Source organism: Lycorma delicatula, chromosome 3, assembly GCF_047948215.1.
Source record: "Lycorma delicatula isolate Av1 chromosome 3, ASM4794821v1, whole genome shotgun sequence".
Taxonomy (NCBI): domain Eukaryota; kingdom Metazoa; phylum Arthropoda; class Insecta; order Hemiptera; family Fulgoridae; genus Lycorma; species Lycorma delicatula.
Window position 1 is genome coordinate 50,284,609 of NC_134457.1, and position 24,682 is coordinate 50,309,290.

Genomic DNA, 24,682 nt, shown 5'->3' on the forward strand with positions numbered 1-24,682 from the left:
AGAAGGCTTTTTTCCTTCTTCTGACTAATTTATTCTCTTTAGTAAAGTTCCCATTTTTTTACTTATTCCCTTCTTCAGGGGTTTTCTTATTAGAAACCTTTTAATTTTTTAATTTTCTTCCTGAAGTTGTTTCGATCAAATATTAAGTCGTTTAATTACTTGATCTTCTACCTTTACAAGTTTTCCTTCCCAACATTTATTCTTGTCAGTTTTCCTATTTAAAAAAAATTATGTAACTTTTTTCAGAAACAATTTATTTCAGTCTTGAAAGTGATACTGGGTAAAATATGATTCCAAAGAAAAAAGTATAGTTGATGATATTACACTATTTTTTACAAGCTGATATACCAAAACTCATAAAAGTGTTGTCAAATAAAAAATGTAAAAGAAATAATTAGAAGAAAGAAATAATATATATATATATATATATATATATATATATATATATATATATATATATATATATATATATATAAATAAGAAATTAAAAATTTAAATCCATCGAAAACCAAGGTCTCAAAAACATTTACATCAAATATATTCTTAATAAATCAATAATAAGAAAATTAATGTGGTTAGGTAATTTAAATTAAATACAATTGAAGCACCAGACATTTTTTAGAGAAAAAAATATGTAAACATAACTGAAATGTAAAGCAAATAAAGAAATTGTTGCAATATTAAAAAAATATAGTTTGAATAATGAATCTGCAAGATTAAAAACATTTGAATTTTCATGAATAGAGTATCATGCTTAACCTAAGATTTCTTGCTTATCTATTCTTTAGGAGACAATATATAGCTGCTAATATGAAAAAGCCTTATTTTAAAATATAGTATTAAATATTGTAAAAAATCTGCAGATATTTTCATCTTAGAAAATATTCATCAGAAATCACAGAATAAACAGATTTTGTAAAAACAATTTTATCTTTTGATAGATGTCAGAACACAATTAAAATTTATCTAGTATAGATCAACTAAAATGAGGCTACTTTTTAAATTCAGCAATTTTTTCTAATCTTCAATATCCTTTTTCAAAATCTAATCGTTAAAGATTTAATTTTCATTTTCACTTGAATAACGACTTGGTTTTTGTAGTAATATTTATTCTGTTATGGAATCCCTTGGTCATGAGTATAAAATAGGGTACTGATATTCATAGGCATAACCATGGTGGGGCAGGACCCACCCCCCGGCTCATTTAATCAAATGAAAAATTATATGTCACTATCAACAGGTTATAATAGTATTGTGCGGTAACAAAGCATGTTTGAATCATGGCGGTAGCGCTCTCTGGTGAACGATTGGGAACTGGCAGTTCAAAGTTTGGATGGTCTGTGGTAAAACTCCAAGATTATAGAATGTTCAAGGTTGGATTTAGCGGGAAAGTTCTACTAGTATCTTCTATTCTCTATTTTAGCACTGCAATCAGTGTGAGCGAGTCAGTTGAGTGAATTGATGCATTTAAGCTAGTTCAGACCACAATCCCGTAACATTAGCAATCTAAAATATATATTCAAACTTTTTTTAGCACAAAATATGTATCTATATTATTTTTATTTGAGTTGATCAGTTGTAAAACTAATTAAAGCAACCTAAAATGTTCAGGAAATGTGAAGACTGTTTTTTTTGTTTGTAATAAAGTGATTTTGATGTTAGTTTTTATTACTGAAATTTTAAGAAAAATCATAAAATACTAAATAATGAAATAATGACAAGTATACCATACTCCAGTAATTTAAAATAACAAATGAAAATTGTAATTAGCTACTTTTGCAGCAGTATTGTTTAATTAGATGGTTTTGAATTTTGAAATGGTTGATTTTACAACTAACTACTTCTGCTAGTTGCAAATAATAAAAAAATTTGTACAAAATATTAAAGGTTTATTAAAAAATACCATCATTCATTAACAAATAAACATTAATAGCTAAACAAAACATTCGATAGCTAATAAATAGAGAATGGTTCAAAACTCAAAATAGTCCAATTTTTTTGTGATCAAATTCAAACACTACAAAAGTTGTTATGTTAAACACAACACAATCTTGAAACAAAAATTTTGGTTCACATTAATTTCATTCTGTATACAGCCAAAGCCTGTTAGATTTAACCATTCCACCAGTTTTTTTTTTTTTTTTTTACTTATTCCACTAGTACAATTTTATGGAAATGAAAAAAATTTACTTTCGTAAATTTAAAATAATGATAATTATACAGTTTTGAAACTCATCATCTCATATTTGGGTTAAGAACATTTTTCATGAACAAAAAAATTTTTTTATTGATTTTCAAAACATTGTAACTTTGTGAAAAATTATTGTATGGAAACGATAAAAAACCATTTTAAGTTTGAAGTTTCTAGTAGAGTCTGTTCAGAAGCTTAAATTCTTAGTTGCTTTAATTTTTTTTTAGGAAGTATAGTAGTTGTTATTTATTTTCTTTTAGGGAGACAGATGAGGAAGCAACCAGATAAAAGTAGTAGCAAAAGTGATAGCGGCATTGAAGAGAAATCGAAGCAGAATGTTGGTGAAAAATCAAGTGGATCTTCACAACCAACTGGTTCTGGTGTACAGGATCAAATGTATTTTGATAATGATGTGGGTCGCTGGCTTGGAAGTTTGTTTAGTATGATCTCAACTCAAAAGAGATAAGTTTTAAAAAACTGTTGGTCACCAATGCCAAGTTATGACTTTACTAAGGATGTTGTGCAATTAAAAAGAAAATTCAAATTGGCAGATTATGCTCCTTGGCTGGCATATTCCAAGAAATTAAAGGGCACATTGTGCATCTACTATGTGTTATTTCCACCAACTAATGTGCATGGCGTTTTGGATTCTTTCAGAGTGAGACCCTTTACTTGCTATAAAGACATGCACAGATTTGCAAAATCTCACATGTCATCTCAGTGGCACAAATCGACTGCCACAGCAGCAAAATGTTTTGTTTAAAACATACCAGTTGATGTACAGCTGAATTCTGCCCATCAACAAGCAATAGAAGCTAACAATTGTTGCATTAAGATTTCAACTGTTTTTTGACCTATCTTTGAGGGGGCAAAGAAATCATGAAGGTGCTTTTGAAGACTTGATCAAACTCAAAATTGACACTGGTGACCAAATTTTAAAAGAGAACATAGAAAAAGGCACAAAAAATGCCACTTACCTGTCACCATGTATTCAAAATGAAATAATTGGTCTATGTGGCGACGTGATTAGAGAAATCACTACTGACATAATGAAAGCATGTGCTTACAGTATTCTGGCAAATGAGAGCAGTGAAATATCAGGGAAAGGACTTTCCACTGGGAGTTAGATTTTTTGATGAAGAAAAGATGATTCGTGAGTAATTTCTAGGTTTTGTAGCTGACTGACATGGATGCAAAATCTGTAGCATCTGCAATTAACAACTTTGTAGAAAAGGTAGGCCTTGATCCAGAAAAGTACGTCAGACAAGGATACAATGGGTGTTCCAATACGGCAGAAAAGGATGGTGGTGTCCAGAAAATTATTTAAAAAAAGTATACGAGAGCGTTATACTTTCGCTATGCTAGTCACAAACTAAACTTAGTTGTAAATGACTTAAAAAAATGGCAATGATATAAAATATGGTCTCCACAATAAAATAAATAATAAGATTTATCTGAGAATCGGCCCCCTTTGTCGAAAATGCATATTGAATATACCAATGCTCTGTGATACCTGTTGGTCTTCAAATGTAAAAGTATTCCCACATTCAAGAAACAATGTGCAAATCGTTATGAAGCTTGAAAAACTATCAACAGACTATAACAATGCAACGAGAAAAGCTGCTTTTCAAATGCACTATGCTGCTACAAAATCAGAATTCATTGTTAGTGTATCTCATAGCAAAATATTCAGCACTCCTGCAACTGGTGGTAAATGCTCTTCAGTCAACAAGTGTAGACTTATTCAATGTGCAAATCACATAAAAAAAAAAATCACAGACATCATGAGAAAACAACCGTGTAAATGCAGTTGTTGAAAGTTAAAGTATTATACCAAAGGCTGAAACAATTGCCGAGCATCTGGGAACAGATTTCAGTATGTTGTGAGTCATAAATCAGCAGAAACATCATGTAAATCCACTAGCACAGACTCTTAGCAAGTTTTGGAGAAAATCACTAATTATTCCATACATAGATTCATTATTAATGTCTCTGGAACAGTGTTTTTCTGAGTAGAACTTGTCCACATTCTCATTGCTTACTCTCATGAAATGCTTGATATGAAGTATGAGAATTTAAAAAAAACTACAAGTTTTTGTAGTTTCTACAATTTGAATGATTTCCTCAGTAAAGCTGAATTCTGGTACAACCAGTGGTTAGGAAGAAATGTGCCAAATGCTGAACTGACGTGAGATAGAACTAGCTGCACTAAAGAAACCCAATTGTTCTACCCATCCATAAAATGGATGCTGCTTATCTCACTTAAACAGTATGTATTATCCCTCAGCAACTTTTTTACGGTCAAAAATGTCAGAAAATCGGCTTGTTGGTCTTTGTATGATGAGTGTGCATAAAAATAAAGGTTCAGGGTGCTAAAAATAAATTTGAGAAAGAAATTTTATCAAAATTTGGCCAGAATTTTTGTAGGCTAGGAGCTGAAATAAGATTTAGATAGGTTCGAATAACAATGCAACTAATTACTTTTACTGTTTCGAATGTTCAAATAAAACCATTTTTAACAAAAAGCATCTTATTTTTGCCCCCTGGAGAAAATCCTGGCTACGCTTATGCTGATATTTGTTCATTGATTCATGTAAAGTTAATCTGAGAGACACGTGTTTTTCCAAAATGGAAATAAATTTCCATTACTGCAGCTGGATAACTATAATATGAAAAGACTTAAAGAGCATGCTGTATAAAATTAAGAGTAGAGAGAACACAAACTTTTGTAGAAACTTAAAAGTAGTAGTTCTGTTACTTGGATTTAAATTGGTTCATGAAGAACAGCTTTTTTCTTAATGAGTGGGACAGGACAGGCAGAAAAAATTACTCCACATAGAAATAATGGCCAAAAGGAGCATAAAAGCAAAGAAAAATGTTGTAGATACACAACAATTAAAAAAAAAAATTATCTACCTCCACTACATAAAAATCTTGATCTAATGAAAAACCATGTAAAAGCAACAACATAATGAACTTGTATTTGGAGATTTGGAAAAGATTCCTAAAGCTTACTGATTGAAGGAATCGTTGTAGGACCTCAGGTAAGATATCTACCTAATGGAAGATGAGAATTTGAAAGTGTGTTGAACAAGGTCGAAACAGGTGTCAGGTAGTCGTAAAGTGTTTGCCAGAACTTCTAGGAATCAGAAGTTAGGTAAATACAAAGAAATAGTGGATAGCCCTTTAAAAAAATAACAGAAATATGGGAAATATCTTTCAAAATGCATTTCTTAGATTCAAACTTTGATTTCTTGTAACCAAATCTATTAGAGTCAGTGATGAACATGTGAACAGTTTCATTAAGATGTTTTGTCTTGAGAAGCTGTAGAAGTCAAGAAGGCAAGCAGAATCTGCACAAGTTTTCTGACAAATCTTGTACTTTACAAGGAATGTTCCAAATATTCCTTGTAAACGCAAACTACAACAAAAAATATTTCTACTTTACTTTTTTTGTAAGCTACCTTACTTTTTAACCTAAATTTTCTAAGCTAACTTTGTAAGCTTACTTTTTTTGTAACCTCTACTACTTATCTTTTTTTAAATACAAGGTACAATAAATTCAAAAAAGGTGTTACCAAAAATTTTACTTTGTAAAGAATTTCCAAAAACATACTTGAATTCAGCACAAAAAAAGACAGACACATTCATCTTTCTTCAATTTTGGAACAAAAACTTAAAAAAACTTTTGTTCAGTTTTACCACGCAAGTATGAATTTAAACTTTAAGTTTCAATAAAATATTTTTCAATATTCATCCTAAACTGTAAATATGTGAACATTTTAGATTGAATGTCAAAAGTTTCTCTTCAGAATTACTTATTCCAGTGACAAGTTAATGAATTCCACTAACATTTCTAGATTATTTTGTTCAAAGAAAATTGCCAGTAGAATAACATTTTTAAGCTATATTTTACTATATCCAGAAACATAAAGATTTAAAATGAATAAGCAGTAGTTACAAGTAATCTGTGGTAGTTATTTTATCATGATTTGAACAGAAACTAATAAATAAATGATGTAATAGGAAAAAGTATATTTTTATGCACAACTCACTATGAATTATAGTTGTTAATGTATTTAAAAAGAATTTTTATAGACTTTTTAGTAAATGGATTGGATCTCATTTCTGATGAAATTACCCAATCAATCATTTTATCCAATCTTATTTATTAAAACAGACTGTGTAAGTTGCACTTGTGACATAAGCGCGACAACCATCCTATTACAAAAATTATTATAAATTACTGTTGGAACTCCTTTGGCAATTATTTTGCTACATGTTGATATTTTGAACCAGGTTCAAAACCATTAAACAAATCTAATTAAAATGAATCTTTTTCCACTTTTACAGTACAGAACGAACTGAAAATAAACTCTTCTCTACTTTATTAAAAGCCTTAGAATGTAATTTGATGTAATGCACCTAATTTTCATTATTATAAAAATGATTTTAAGTGAAAAACTAATATACAAATTAACAAAAATAAACTGGATTTTTTCAGAAATAGTAAAAAGTAATTAATTTTGTATAAAACTTCAAGTTTGCAGCTATGCCACACAGTAGTCAGAATTGAGTAAACTTAAATTATGAATAAGTTTAGAAGAAATGCAGTTTTTCTGTTACAATTTCTTATTGAACTTATGAAAGGATAAATTACAATTTTATGATCCTATAGGTGGATATAAATTTAAAAAAATTCACAGATTATTGCTTCATCATATTAAAGAGTGTGTAATACTCATATATACCTTTAAAAAAAAAACATATTAAACAAATAAAATTAACCAATTTACCTGTTCAGCAGCACTTCCTTCTTGAATATCTGATATGAAAATCCCTTGCCCAACCTCTGCATGACGACCTTCAATTATCATGATCCCAAGACCCTGACCTGTCTGTAAAATAAAATATTATAAATTAGCAAAAAAATAAAAATTATTTCAATTTACAAAAATGGAGAGCAAAAATATAATTTATAAAGGTAACTTACAAAAAAAGGAAATGCATACATAAAATCTGCAAAAAAATATAGAATATTTAAAGCATGAAAAAAAGATGTGTATATAGCATCTAACAAATAAAGCAACTTATTAATATTTTAATCCAGCTTTTTAAAGAAAAAAAGTTAAGCATATCTTTAAATTAAACACAAATTACAAAAAACACTCTTATGAATCTGGACTTCACTAATCTAGGCAATGGAAGGAGAAGAAATGTAAACCAGAACTGTCATAATTGAACTAAAAATAGTTTTATGTTAAATAAAAATAATTACTAAGAGTTGCATAAATTAATTGTCATAAGTTTTATTTTGCTTTATATAATGACAAAGAACTGGCAGGAGCATCTGTACATGTCACTGACTGCGATTTCCTTCTGTCTTTTTTTTTGGAATATTATATCATTCTGAGAATATCACTAGTCTCAGTAATACTCAATATAAGTGTTTCACATGAGAAAATCTTTATACAAGGTAAATTATTTAATAAATTATGATTTAAATTAATAAAGCATTTAAATTGAAAACTTTGAATTTATAAACTATAAAAACTTTTAATTATTTTTTAATAAAATTCTGCTTTTGATTAATAAAAATATGTCACTAATCATTACTTATTTAATAAATAAGATTTATTCAATTTTAGACCAAACTTGTGATTTGAAAATTTGTGATTTTTTGTTAAATTTTAGACCAATTTTTTAAATATATTTAAGTTAATTCATAAAAATTTTAACTGAAATTAATAGAAACCCCCATTAATCCAGATTAATAAGGTGTTATTATACTTCAGATATGCAGCACATTGGTAACATATATTGTTTAAAATGTACTATAAAAACAATCCTGGACAGTACGCTCGTAATAAAAAGTTTTTGATTCAGTATCAGTATTTTGTATTTAGTTTATATTCATTTAACTGAAGTTATATAATACAATTGTTTCATTTATTTTTTTGCTTGTTTGAAAAAGCCTTGTTTTTTTCAGTAACTAAAAATGTACTGAAAATTTTATGAGTATTGTAAAAAAAAAAGGAAATAATAATTTATCAAATGGTTAAGTAAAACAATTTAATCTAGCTTTTAAATAATACCACATATCATTCATGAGTAGATCATCTTCAAATAAAAAAAAAAAATTGAAAAAAAAAACAGGAAAGAAGTTCAAGAAAATCTAAATAAATACTTATAAATAAATTACAAATGTAAGTGAAAATTAGTATTAGAAAGATACCAGAAGAATGAATTAGTGGCTCTCTACTGATAACAGGTCAACCTTCATGTTAAATTATATAAACAGAATTTTTCACCTATTAATATTTAAATGAAATAATTGAATACCTGTTATTATTGAAGGATATTGTAAATAACTCACAAATTAAATAAAAATTAGTTATAATATTTAGCCTAGTAAGAAATTAGATAAATATTACTACTTTTTCTTCAGAATAAAGTTATTGGGAAGCAAGCAAGTGAGCCAGGAAGGAAGTAAATTATATTACTTTCAACAATGTTTATCACTTTAAACTGATATATAATATTTGAACTATTGTCACAACACAGGATAATGAATCGTCTTCAACAAACAACATGCTGTATTTACTACAGCATACTAAATTTAACATGTACTGTTAGAAGTGTTAATCATTACTTCATTATAATTCATATACATTATTAAAATGCTTAAGAAGAATATCTTACAAAATTGTTATTTTTATGTACTCAATAAATATATTGTAAACATATATATCAAAGTATATATTTCAAAGTCTCAGTTTACTAAGATTTTTTTTTAAATCCTTCATTCATTTGCACATTTTTTTTAACTTGCCGTACAAGTCTGCTGCCATTTTCCTCAAAAAATAATTTTATAATTCAATTATACCGATATTACTAATTAACTATTGTATACTGATAAAACATAAAATTTATAGTTAAGTTTTTTTCATACTAATCAAGTTAAAGATAATATATGGTACATATTATTTTTGTATACAGTGTATCTAAACTTTCTCATATTTTATGTCTACAACAGTTCTTGAAAATGACACTATTCTGGAATTCACAGAATTTTAATTACTGAATAGTAATCTAAGAAATGTTATAGATCTTTAAAGCAGAATGGTAGCTCTCTTGCCATTCACCCATATTGTTCTGGGTTCAAATTATGATTAAGCATGGTACTGTTTCATATGCTATAAAATTTCATTCATTATTAAGTAACTGTAATTGGGTGTCAACTAAACACATGAGGAAATAAATGAAGAAATTAATTAAAAAGAAACTATTATTAGTAATAAAATTAATTATATAAGTTTACTCTAAAAAGTTGAGGGTGAGTAAAACATTAGCAAAAATAAAAATTAATTAAATATTATATCAAAATTCAGATGATAATCAGTCCTGCAAGTGACAACTTCACTCTGTTTATGACAGATACTGACTTTATAATAAGTTTAACTCTCAGAGAAAGCAAATGGCTTGTAATTCTTTTATATCAGGTGTCTTAGATGGATCACAATCATAAAAGAGATATATTTTACATTAATATATATTTTCGAAGACTTTTTGGTATATTTTGCTCTTCTAAAAGATATTTCTGTACCATTTTAAAAAATGATACTAGATTTCTGTAGTCTTATTATAATGATATCTAATCATATATTTGGCTTAATGAAGATGGCACCAGGAAACCATTTTACTCCTCTCTTTCCTTAGAAAGCTTGGCATGAGGTGCTTATTTTTCTTGAGACTGACTAACTCATTATTGGGAAAACTTGTGACTGCGTCAAGTAGGCTATAACCAATACATATATTATATTGTAGCATATATTATAGCTGAATACATATATATATATATTTAAAATCTGATCTGCTGAGGTAGGAAGTTTGCTCTCTATTCTTTGAAATATTCTTACATTATATTTTAATTTAAAAAAAATTATGACTTGTTTTGATATTATGAACACTGCAAAAAATTTCTACCATGCGAAAAGCAATAAGACAATCATAAATGGCTTGAATTATTATAAACTTATTGTGCTGCTAAGATTCATTTTGATAAAATATTTAATATATATATTTTTGCTCAAAAAAGTTCTTACCTTTTTTGAAGAAAAATAAAGAAGAAAATATATATATATATAAAGTCTTTTTTTGTAAATCTTATGTGTAATTTTAAGAAATATTTCAGCCCAATAAATTTGTACTGTGATCTGTTTTTGATACATAAAGGTATATGACATATTAAGAAAAAAGGAACATTAAATTTCGTCAAAATCAATAGAGAATTTTAAGTATTTTGATGAACAGAAATGCTTTATTACTGAATTAATGTAACATTTTTATAGATGATGCAGGAAAATGTGTGTAAAAATTTGTTGAAACATAAATAACCAGATTTAAATACTACAAACCTCATCTTTCAGAATGTACTTGTGCAATAAATAAATGAATTAAATATTAATTAATTTGTAATAAACGAGAAGGAAATGATATATAATCAGTCTGTTTTAATAAATCAATGTTTACAAGCTATATGTAAACATTTCAGTCAAAGACAATTTCTATTAAATATTATAATATTGCCAAACAAGTTATTATTGTCAGCAAACAGTACGTATTAACTTTGTTAATTAACAGAGTCTATTCATTACTGGCCACAATTGTCATGCAATATCATATGAAGTCTATAATTTAATCTTTAATTTTTAATGAATTCCAAATTCTTTCAGACCACATAATTAATAAAAATGAAACCACATAATTAACACATAGTCTAGAAGACATTTAACACAGAAATGATAATAAAATTAAATGAAGTACATGATAATTGAGCTGAAGAAAACATTAACATACTAACAACAAAAAAAGTCTAATTTATTTGTAAAAACAACAAAAATTATTCACTCTAAGTAAGAAACGCAATATTATGATAAAAGAAAAAACAGATCATTATTTTAGTTATTTTATAAGCATTATAAGAAACAAATAAAAACAGCAAAATGAAAATTTATACAGTTATAAGAGCAAATACTAATTACAATAAATATGAAATGCCATGCAACATTCATAAACAATTTAATAAAAATACAATAAAATTACTTATTTCTTTATTCATTTTCACGATTATATCATAATCTTGTATTCAATTTCTCATTACTAACAACATGTAATTTAACAATTATAACTAATTTACCAATTACAAATAAACAGTAAGTTATACAGTTAGTAAATCTTCTAGTTAAAAAAAAGTAAATCTTAAATTTTTAACGGTTTAGTCATATTTTATTGCAGTATTCGTTTTATTTCATTAGATGTCACTATTAGCAGAGAGATAACTGTCTTTTCTAGATAGAGGAAGTATATAAATATCTCTTGTAATCCTATTTGCTGTAAACAATTATCATAATCATTATTAGTATGCTTCTGAAGAGGAAAGGAACTATTGACTAAGTATACCTCATCAACGTTGCCTGAGGTGTAAATATTGTTATATGTACTGCTCATGCATTCTTATACTTTGTGACAGTAGCTCTAGAAAGGATTAAGACTGTTTTTGTGTTAATAACTTATAAAAACATACATAATCTTTATACTCTTAACAGTCAATGTACAGGTGTAATTTCAAATTAAATACAATCAGAGTGTATGTATGGTTGTAGAAGTGGATTTTATCAGAAGTTTTATTTATAACTTAAATTCTCAGTACTACTGTTAATGAGTACCCTTTTTATTAGTATTTTTAAAAATGATGTTTAATATTTCAATAACCATACAATATCAATTATTTCCAATTTTCTGTTCATATTTAACAATTTAAATATAATTATATATAATTAACATATAATAATTATGTACACATTACATAAATCTGAGTGGTAACAAAGGATGCATAGTTTTGCAGTTTAAAGCATCCTACCATAAGAGTCAACATGACTCGGTAATATTTGGAGGTAGGATGGAATCTTAGATTGACTGTTGGTAATACAATATAATGTTCAGAGTCCCACCGTAACTTATACACAAATGGATTCAAATGTAAACTAAAATGTAGAATAATGCAAACATATTTCAAAAATAGATTATTTTGTCATAAATATAATTTTCATAAGCATAAATACATCATGAAAATTAAAAAAAGATATATCCTAATACAGAAATCTTTTTTAAAAACCTTAACAGTTTTTTTGTAATACACATACTAATTATAATTTTAAGTAAATAATTAAAAAATTATAACTTTAAATCACTAGATTTTTATTCACTTATGCAAAATGAACAAAAAAAAACATACTAACATTGATAATTAAAATATTCAAAACTGATGAAATACAGTTTATGCCAGTAGGTTGAAATAAAGTAAAAACATTCTCTAGTAGAGATTAAACAGTAATTGCAAGTATGAAGTTGTGTAATATATGAACTACAATTTCTGAATGATCAAAGTTGATGAAAGATAAATAATACAAATAAATAAGTGATGAAAAAGTAGATATTTAATAAAAAAAGTGGTTAGAACAATTTAATTATAAGGAATGGTGAATAAAAAAATAAAAGACTAAATTGATGAAGAAACCAACCTTGAAAAACAATATTCAAAATGAAATATACACATAATTAATCAAACTATTACATAAAAAATCCTTTAAAATTGTTAGTCATTTGTAATACAATTGTTTTCAGTAAACTAACTTAGATTCTTCTTCTTTATTCCTTGTCAACTGCTTAGTGAACAGAAACAAGTTTTTCTCACTCTTCTCTCACCGATGCTCTACAATGACAAATTTGTTCCAAATTTGTCACTTTGATTCCTCCAAATAATATTCTGTAGAGCTTCATTTATTTACGCATAATTTATTTACTAATCTCTTTCTATGTGCACTCTTTAATACATTCTGACTACGGTACTTAATATTCTACAGGCAGCTATTGTTTTATACAAGCACTGCTCTTTATAGCAACCTTTGTTACTTGGAGAAGTCTTTTGTTTTAACTCTGACTTTCTGTTTTGTTTTACATATTATTGTGTCATAATGTTATACCCTAACAAATAGTATAGAAACCATAAAATATGCATTTTTGAGGAGTTATAAAGAATCAAAATAAAATCTAACAACATAATATTGTTCATACTAATCATTACAATAAAAAAAATTTCTTTTTTGTTTTAGAAATATATCATTAATAATATATTTTGTCATACAACAAAATCATTTAATTAAGCAAATTAGATAATCATAAATTTTAATTTCTTCTGGATATTAATATAAAGACATCTGATAATTTATTTTCTATTTATTTATGCTATTGGGTAAAAATATAACAAGTATTTTTGAAAAATAAAACAAATAATTACTAGATAAAGAGTGAATCTTCTTGACAAAATGTAGAAAACTTACATCAAGTATTGGGAAGGACTCTAAAATATGTTTGCCTTAATTATATATAATTCTTCTCATTTGCCAAGAGCTAACATCATCCACAAATAAATGTAATCATAAGCTGGCTTTGTATACTTGTACATAAAATACATCACTTCTAGGTACCAGCAACTAATAAATACACTTAAAAACGCTAATTAGAGATAAAATAATTTTTTTTGATTAAATCCAAACTGTATCCAAATTTTCAAATGCAACAATAAAGATAAAAATTCACTGAGTATTTTTTAAGTAAAATAAAGATGATTTTCAGTAATATTTAGCTGAAAAAAAATCTTCTAACCTAAGTCCTACAGTTCATAAATCATAATGAATAATAGATTGCATACATAACACTGATTTCTGATAAATACAGTACCTGTATATATGTTAATTCTAAAATAATTTTTCAAAAGAAAATACAAAATTATTACAAGAAGATTAAAAAACCATTGACAAAAAAGTATTAAAGATTTTATAAAAAATTCAAAATGCATAGACTTAAAAAATTCATAACATGTAAGTAAAGTGATATATTAATAATTTATAAAATAATCTGCTTAAAAAAATGACAATAATTAATTAAAATTATATATGTATTAAAATTTAAAAAAAATGCATTACACAAGTGCTAACATAAAAACAAAAACTCATGCAAGTCATAAAGCAACAGAAAGGTGTGTTTTTTTGTGAGTGTCCTGCCATACCTGCTGGGTAGGGGAACTTGCAATTGGGGGCTCTGCGCTGCCAGGCTGTGGGAATAGAAACAATACTGAGCTACTCAGTTCTGATGGTAGGTAACTACATACAATCAATTTTTCACAATCACAAAAAGGCTGTGTGGTTTATGATGATGTACTTTTCTTTATAACTATCAAAAAAGGTAAATTCTATGTTCTAGTTAAGATCAGTATCATAATAATTAAAAATAAATACATACACAAAATTTTAACGATTAAAATATAACATATTTAATACATCAAAATAAATTATTTAATTTTATATAACAGAGAGAAAAAACATATTCAAACAACAGGTCTAAATTAAATGCTTTATTTATAAAATTAAGTAAAAATAAAAAATATGCAATAAATTAAAAAGGAAATATAAGTTGTCATAGTTTTGGTATGAGACTTTAACAGAAGAGGGATGGAATGAATAGTGAGAAAAAAATTACATACTGTACAAAGTGTAGCTGAAAGGGCTAAAGATAAAGGAACAAAGGATGTGAAGAAACAAATAGAAGATGTAGATGTAGGATGCTGTATGCAATGCTGTTTAACATTTATTAACATAAGATAATCGCAAAACTAATGTCACAGTAAAAGAATAACTGAGAAATGGGGGAAAAATAAGTGAAAGAGAAAGAGAGATCACATATAATGAAATTAAGAAACTGTGGTAAAGGCTAAATAGAAATTGTGAGTAGTAATAAAACAAGGAAGAAAACATTATATATTTTTTAACTTTTTATTAGAAAAGTGTGAATTAATAAGAAACTGAAAATACATGAGAAAGATATTAAAGTAAATTAATTACATATTATGCATCCAATCTGCCTACAGCTGTTCAAAGATAACTATCAACTCAGCTGATAAATCAGAAGCAAAAAAGCTGATAACACAGTTGTAGGTCTTTCCAATCACGCGGTTTTTTTCTGATGCACGACTTACACACACAACTTCATTTAAAATATTTATCATTTTATTTAAATATAATATTTTTTGTTTATTTAATTCAATGATTCTAACTAAAGCACGCACACATACCGCATTTCATTCATGTGATGTGGCGATACTAGCAGCCACTTTAAATACTTTTTTACACTTTAAATATTATTCATTTATTTATTTCTACCACTCACCTGTGACATTATAACATAGCAGACAACTACAGCAGCTGTATGTCGGTGCTACACTAGCGCTCCTTGTGGTGAGAGGGGGTACTAATGATGCACTACACCCACTTAGCCACTAATTTATTTAGATCATTTTTTGGGGTTGGAGTGCAATTTTACAATAGTTTTTTATTTGGAGATATTAATTCTTAATTGTTAGCAAATATAACTAAGTAAAATAAGATCTTAATTAGGTAAAATCTCATGATACTGCGGGTCAGCTTGCTTTACAGCCTCACTCCCTTGACCTTTTAAGTTGAAAATTTAATGGCATCAATGACCCATATATAGAAGTAATCTGACCGACTTTGGTCAAAATTGGTCGAGTAGTTCTGAAGATATAAGGTGTGAAACACTGAACACACACACGCACATGCAAACATTTCCATCCAGTTTTTGTAGTTTTTGGGTTCTTTAGGTGTCAAAATGTAAAGATCTGACAAAAAATGTATATGCCCAAATTGGACTGATTACAATACTTCTAAAGTTATACTTGTAGCTATAGTGCTAGGTGGGGAAGTAAAAATTAATCTAATAACAAATGAATATGATTTTTCATAACACCAATAATCTAGGTAAAGATTAGTTAGCACATGGACTGAATGAAAACAAGATGAACTAACAAAAAGCCAGTCCTCATTATCAAAAATCAATGAGATAAGAATTTTATAAGAAACTCAGTGTACACAATAAAAATGATAAATGTATATATAAAAATTATTGATAGAAAAAACCTATTTATAGAAATAAATATTTATTGGAAAAAGTATAGTAATGATCTTATCTAGCTAAAAAACTATACAAAAATGTATAAACGGCATCTAAAAAAATGTATTTGTATATCACAGACTTAAATACATATATAAATTGCAAATCGGTTAGTAAAAAAAGAAAAGAGAAAAAATTCCAGAAAATTCCATTTACATTTTGGAAAATAAAAGAATTAAAATTAGTAGATAATTTTACTATTTTCATTTCTCTAAAGCTTTAGACAACCCACAATAAATTGCATGATGATCTACCACTGGGTCATGAATTACAGTTTGGAAAATTTTCGGATACACAAAGAAAAAGATGAGAAGTATGCTTCTGAACATTTTGAGATTTATGAATTTTATTATTTTACAAAAATGCAAAGAAAAGTTAAAGAAAGAGATAAAAATTGAGGTCAGTAGAAAGAGTAAGAATAAGAAAAATGATAAACATCACGGACAAACACCAATAAAAAATCAGCAAGATATTATCAAATAAGGAAAAAATGAAAGATAAGGGATAAAAGAAAAAAATCTGTAAAGCTAATAATTTGACTAATAAGGCTATAAGATTAATAATAGATGGCATAATTATAGAATGAATAGAACCAAATAAAAGGAAAAATGTGTAGGAATTGCTCTCACAAAGTGATAAAAAAATAAAGTTGAAATGTTGTAACCTAACTAAATGGAAAACAAATAGGTCAATAATAAAATTTTTAATAACAAAAGATATGTATTAAAATTTCATTAATTTTAAGCAACTCCATAAAACTTTATATAAAATTTTATAAAAAAAAAACTTCATATAAAACAAATCTTAATCTTAACTTAATAAGTATGCTTGCATATTTATTTTAATAATTGATTAGAAGAAGGGTATACCTTAAATAGTTAATAACTAGTAAAATGGCAATGTATTATGAAAAAATACTTTCTGATTATTATATCAATAAACTTCAGTTCGCTTTAATGTTGGCAATATCTCTTTTCATGTTTGAATAACTTTCCTTTTTATACATTTCAGCTTTAAAACACTAATTTATTCTAATTAAAATTTTATATTTTCGTTGTTTTACCAGCTGAATGTTGTTGGAACTTCATCCATTTTACCATAGAGTTTAGCCTTTCCCTTACTTGATACAATCTACACAATGAACATTAAATTCTGATCAAAAATTTGAAATATAATAAAATGTTTCATAAGTGAAATTCAATCAGCCTGAAATTTTCTTCCATCAAGAAAAAAACCTTTTTACGAGACTGACTTTGGTCATTATAATTGAGAATTTTTTACAATTACTCTATTAACTTAAGTATTTCAAATCAGTAAAGGTAACTCCAGCTAATTAACACAAATTATTCTGCAAATGTTTCAATAGCAATGTGACAGTGTTGCCAATAGTATGGTTATGTGTCTATTATCTTTAGTCAAACAGTATAGATAGTTATATAGATAGATATATAGATAGACAGTCTAGTTTCATCCTCATTGTCTCAAGTAATCATAAATATATAATGTTAAATAATTTAATGCTAACTTAGTTCATAATAAGGTGATACAAGTATATTAATAAACTATATTTAATTTGTTGTTCCAAATTTTTTTCATATTATTCAGTATTTGGAAAGGTCTTAGTAATGTTATGGGATGTTTATCACAATACATGTTTAAAATTATTTTTGAACTTTATTATCCTTAATTAAAAAATTGGTTGCTCTCTTAATGGAATAAACAAATGTTACACATGTTTAATACATATATATAATATAGATTATCTATACATATGCTACAGACCTTTTTTAATAATTTCTAACGATAAACGTGATTATGATTTAATAGTATTGTTTTAATTACGCATAATTAAAATTTTATTTTTACTGATAAAGACACTTGCTGCATTGTGTAACAATGTATCATTGCCATATAACTGTCCCAAGGAATGCGAGCTGGTAACTACATTATCATATATCAATCACAGAAAGTTTTCAGATACAGCTATTATTAATAAAATACAATAACATAATATGAAATTGTGACCAGTGTTATAAACACGCTTCTGTTTGATAAACTAGTTCCAGTCATATCATTTTATTAAATATGACTTTGGTGTTTGAGATTTTATTAAAAATTTCTAGGAAACAATTCCCTGAGAAATTAGAGTAGTTGTAGAATCAACAGGCAATAAGAAATGTACTTTGCTTCTTAATTAGGATCCAGTTTTCTGTTTTATTAAAAAAAAAAAATAACTAAATAAATAAACATGATATGAATTTGTAAGTTGCTATATATCTTAAAAATACTACATTACTACAAAATAAACAAATAAAAAACAGGAATAAAACTTAAAAGGCAGTACTAAATTTTAGTTAAAAATTATTAAAATAAAATTATTATAGTCTTTAAAATAGCCTACTGTATTCAAGAATGTATTTGGTAAGCAATTTTTCTGTCATCAAACTCTAAAACTTTCACACTTGTTAAAAGTTGAACAAACCAAGCTTTCTATAGTTATACAGTTTCTGATAATTCAAATAATTCATCAACACACTTGTGCCAATTAAACTCAAACAACAAAATCTTAACCACCAAACATACAGTAAGAGAAAGATCTAAAAAAAAACTAATACCAACAGTTGACTTTCGCAGAATTCTGCATCATCAGTTGGTAAATAATTCTACAATTAAAACAAAAAATAACAAAAACAAAAAGAAATAAAAATTTAGAAAACATAAACCCAAAATCCAATACTATATTTGGGTTTATGTTTTCTAAATTTTAAAATTTTAATTTCTTTTTTGCTTTTAACAAAATAGGGCAGTTTTTTAGGGGTTAATTTGGGAAGTTTTTTATAACTACAACTTGATAAAAAAAATAAAAACATAACACTTGTAAGATATAATGTAATATCATTAATACACTTTTAATGATATTTAAAACAAATACTAGGATTATCGTTGATAGGATGGTAATTTTTGAAATATAATACAGCGATCAATATGGAGAGTGTATAAGTTGTTAGTTACCAGCCCCTCCCACTGTTATAATTAGACAGCACTGGCCTTCAAATTTCATAAAATATAAAAATAAATATTTCATAAAATTACAATGCCAGTCACATTTAGAAATTACATTTAATAATGATGTAATAGATAGCAGACACTGTTATTAAATCACCATCAAAGTAATTCATTATTTTATTATGTTTGAGCAATTTACTTACTTTTTAAAAGAACAATAAAAAATAATCATCAATGTTTTTATAAAATGAATGGTATTTAATTACATTGAAATGACTAGTAGGTAATTAAACAAAACAAATTATAATTTTATATTTTTTATTCAGCTAACAATTTAAAAAAAAATAACTTGTTATAAAATAAAGTTTACACTTTTATTTTTATATTAGTAGATATGTGACTAATAGTTTCTAATATGGAGTACACTTATTTTTTAAAACTGTAATTACTACATAATATTTTATAACTTTATAACGCAGTAAGTGTAAATCTTCATGGAAACGAAACATGGATAACAAAGCCATAAAAACAGAAACTTGAAATTTAATGTTCAACTTAATAAATGAGATTAAGTGATAAATTGTAGAAATAAAAATATTTAAAAAAAAAATTGGAGAAGTCTGTGGCAGAATTTTATTAAAAAAAAAAAAAAAAGTTGGTGAATATCCAGGCATCAAAAAGACTGCTTCAGTCTTTTGCTAGACTAAATTAACTACTAAGGAACTAATGTAACTTTTGAGTAATTTAAAAAAAGATCACCAGATTAAATAAATACTACAATCATTTAAAACAAAAATTCCATATAACATGACAAAAAATATTTTTATTCTTTGTAAACTGGTTGTGATCCAAAGGGGTGGGGGGTGGGGGTTAGACCTTTGGATCTGCAGTTGATTAAATGTCTTTCTGGTTCCAACTGTTATTAATTTTCCTTTTCAAAAGTTTGCGTTCATTATAAGTATTTTTTTATTTAACTTTAGCACAATTAAAGGTACTGAGTAATCTGAAATGTTGAATCCTTGATGCAAACATGACATGCAGTTATCATATTACCCTCACAAATCTTAGGGATGTTGTGTATTTTCCTTTAAAAATACCTTCTAACGCTGCAGAGTTACTGCTAATGATGACTACTAGTTACTTTAACATACAAAGTGAAATAAAGAGACAGTTTTTCTAGAATACTACTCATTTGTGACTGCTGAATTAGATGTAAGAGGTTCTCAGAAAAAGCAATAACTACAATTTGGCCTGAGAAATAAAGAATGTGGTAAAAATAAGAAGTTGTCAACATTATTAAGAAAAACTTGTATGGAGAAGTGTTCAAAGTTACCCATTTTGAATTGGCAACACCACTAGTTTGGTTGTGGGAGAGGTTGTTGATATCAGTGGTTAGAATCCACTGAATCCAAGTGGTCTTGGATTCAGTGAACAATGTAACATTGGTCCATACAGCACTGCACATACACTTGTGTATATATAATGCATACACATGTAAAATTGCACGTATATTCCTTCACATAATTTAAGTTAAACAAATTCATACTATCTGCGCAGCAAGAGTTTCATTGTACATTTGAAGATGATTGACAACATGGAACTGCATCTTCAAGAAAAACAATGGTCAGTGGCATGAGACTGGTTTCATACAAGATAAGTCCATAGTAGTTGAAACACCTATGGTCACCTGAACAAGATAAGTCCATAGTAGTTGAAACACCTATGGTCACCTGAATATACTGAGTGTATGAGAATAATCTTGGAGAGGAGTCCATGTCAATCTATGTAGTGGCATTACAACACTTGAATACATCTGACAGAAGTATGTGATGAATTTACATCATGATTTCCATTTTCATACATAAAACTTAACTGCTTCAAACAATGCATTGTGTGTCTGTTGTTGAAGCTTGTTACACTTATGATAACTTACAGAGGTGTCTTATCATAAGTTAAAAAGCAATATTCTCACTCAACAATTCTGTAAACAAACAAAACTATTGGATAGCAGGTGGCTTCAAAACTATGCCAATTCTACAAGTGGCAAATACACTGTCCTCCATTGTGTGGTGTGCCAAATCAGCACAGGGAATTGAGCTCTACTGCTTTCAGGCTGATGATAGTGCTTCTGTGACAGTGAACGCATAGTGAACATTATAACTATATCTTGGAAACTTTCTTCCTATTTGACTTGAGATGTTGCAACTGGAATACGTGAGATCGAGGTTTCAACAGGATAATGCCGTAGCCAATAAGGTATAATTCACAATGAATACACTATGTGCATTTGCCGGGTGACTTCTTTCCCTGTTTGGTGACATTCACCACCCTGTTTGAGGGACCTTCCCATCCAATTTGTCAGTAGACTGCAAATTGGAACTCTAAATTATATCATGACATTCTAAATTACATCATGACAATCATACATTGGGGATTCTTTGACTGTTTGGAGTAGAACTCCAAAATATTCAAGACATGACTCCAAATATTCAAGACTCATTCAAGACATGAGGCCTGTTTTGTGAATCCAACATATTGATGTGGTTAACCATGTTTAGTTACATTTATTACTGTGTAAAATAAATATGTGTTATCTTACTTTTAAAATGACTAAGGACTGGTTGGACTGAATGGGTTTGTAGCAAAATCAAGCAATTAAAAAGGAAGGAAGTTAGACACAGCATTATAACACTAATAAAAACTCTGAATGTTAAAAATAAAGAAGTTGACAAATGAAAAAAATGGGTTTACTTCTGTTTGTTCATGAGGATGTATATGTTCTATTTGTATGTGGATGTATGATGGCATTTATTCGATTCAATAATTTGGATTAGCTAGACAAAAAATTTTCATATTTGACATACTGACTTCAATATATGGGGCATGGGGCAAATACGTAAAGTTGGAGTTGAGGGTCTGAAAGGTATGGTGCTTCAGAGAGGGAGGGGGTCAGGGGTCATATCTCAGGTCATTTGCTAGGAAAGTTAAGCAATGTTACAGTTTTACTTTGATTTCAGAATAAAATACATTTTGAATTATAAACTCTCTAATACCACAAATTCAGATTTATAATTCAAGAAAAACTTTTGATGAAAATCCTTTGAAGTTTTAAACCCAATTTAATTAAATCAACTAATTTCACCTTTTAGTCTGGGTTTTCAGAAATCAATAAAAAATATGTAAAACTACTAAATGTTGAAACCCAAACAATAATATCTTTAAATATACATAAAAAGCATTAAGTATTCATAATAATAATTGGAACTACAGTTTATATTTATTCTTCAGTTAAAAAATTTTGTCTTACTTAAAAATAAAGCTTTAAGACTCTATTTATGAAAATTATCCAAAATGTTATCTATTAAAATTTTTAATAACTAAAAACTATCCAATGTCAAATAATTTGCTACTTGCTACCAAAATTAACAAACTTACTTTAGTTAGCACATTAAATAATTACAAAAAAAAGTATATATATATACTATCTATATTTACATAGAATCTTACAGGTAAATAACACACACACTATTTAGTAAGTATAGTTACTAATGTAGGTAAATTTTTTCAAGGCTGACCATCTACTTTTCTTATAATATGAATTTACACATATGGATACGTATTTCTGATATTATGGATATCTTTCACATAGATATATGATTAATAAACTTATATAAACATTTCCTAATTCTTTTATATATAATGACTATTCAGTGGTTTATTAAAATAATACCTAAAGATATTAAGATAGTCCTATTGAAAGATAACAATTTTTTAACATTTATGTAAATAAATAAGGTGAAAAGTAATAAAATCATATGGAAATACAAGTACAACTCCAACAAAGCGCTGATGAAAAATTTGCTTGTTTTAAAATTTAAAACTCATGCGATTTCTTATCAGTTAAAGATAAAAGATCATAAAGAAAAATTATTATTTATTCTTTAAAGATATTTTAAGATTACATATAGGCCACTTGTATCAAACAAAATATGAAAATCTAATTCAATTAAAAATTTCTTAATATTATATTCAACAAATTATCTATTATCTTTTACAATATTACAGTCATTCATTTAAAATAATCAGTAAAAAAAAAAAAAAAAAAAAAATCAATTATAGATAATTTATTTATTTATTACTGGGTATGTAATCGGATATACAATTTTGAAGTATTAGATCATATATAACAATTAGCCTTCAAACTTGAATAGATGATTCCGTCATTTGTTCATCTTACATTTACTCCACAGAATGAATACTGGTGAGTTACACTAGCATAAGTATTGCAGCAATATTTCTTGTCTATAAATTTTAACCATTTTTTTATGAAGACCAAACTGCTAAAGAATATTTTTGTAAGGAATTTACTCTTATATATTATATTATATCATATTTCCTCTTTGTATAATGATTTAATCTAAAATAAAGATTAAGGAAGATATTGGTAAAAATATTACAGTGGTGACAGCCTATACGACGCTGTCATATGAGGTGGCATGTGCTCTCTCTGGAGTTCCCCCGGTGGATCTGCTCATTCAGGAAAGGACTGACTGGTTTGTGGGTTTGAGGTCTGAAGCCAGAGCGATGGTTATTCGTCAATGGTGTGATAGATGGTGGACCACCGAAAGAGCGAGTTGAACTATGAGAGTAATTCCCGATCTGGTCAGATGGCTTGGCAGGGACCATGGCTAGCACAACAATTATTTGACACAGGTCATGTCGGGGCATGGCAATTTTGAGTACTTGTGTAGAATTGGCAGAAGAGATTTACCTACATGCATGTTTTGTCAGGAGGATGATTCTGTTGAGCACACCATTTTTTATTGTGTGAAATGGCATGAATTGCAAGCCAGGGTGGGAATTATTAACCTAAGCCTTGTAGAGCACATGCTGCTTTCACCAGCAAATTGGAGAGCTGTGGACTGTATGGTGAGGACAATCCTACAGAGTAAGAACGAGAAAGGATGATGGAGGGGTTATTAGGCTAGGGATGGGCGGACAGCCCTAGTTGTGAGGGCCAACATGCTGAGGTGTGTCAGTTCCAAGAATAAACTGGGGACTTTTGGGGGAGTGCTAACTTGTGGGGTTAGCAGCCTAGGGAAGGGTGGATAGCCCCAGTCATGAGGATTGGCAAGCTGAGATGTGTTGGTACTGATGATCAACTAGAGACCTCTGGGGAGTATTAGGCTGGGATAATGAAAAGACCCGATACCAGTGGGGGAATTCTGTTCGGAGTACCCCATTAGAGTGGGCATAAAACAAGAAAGAAAAGATCCAACCGGCGAGCCGACCTGTCAAGCTGGATGTTCAGTCAGTGGATGAGAAGGCTCGTTAGAGTTTGAAGGACGCTCCTGGGCCAAGTTATACTTAATTGTTGGTCTGGCCCAGGAAAGGAAG

The 24,682-nt window shown here is 27.7% G+C and overlaps 1 protein-coding gene across 1 annotated transcript in view; it reads right to left on the bottom strand.

The window, feature by feature from the left end:
• The window catches only part of LOC142321587 (multiple PDZ domain protein-like), a 1,133,813-nt gene that overhangs the window by 71,260 nt on the left and 1,037,871 nt on the right, over window positions 1–24,682 (bottom strand). Inside the window, exons 33-34 of the mRNA XM_075359801.1 lie at window positions 14,322–14,366; window positions 6,988–7,089 (exon numbers count right to left, since the gene is read on the bottom strand). Coding sequence (XP_075215916.1) covers window positions 6,988–7,089; window positions 14,322–14,366 — 147 coding nt within the window. The remainder of the gene's footprint in view (window positions 1–6,987; window positions 7,090–14,321; window positions 14,367–24,682) is intronic.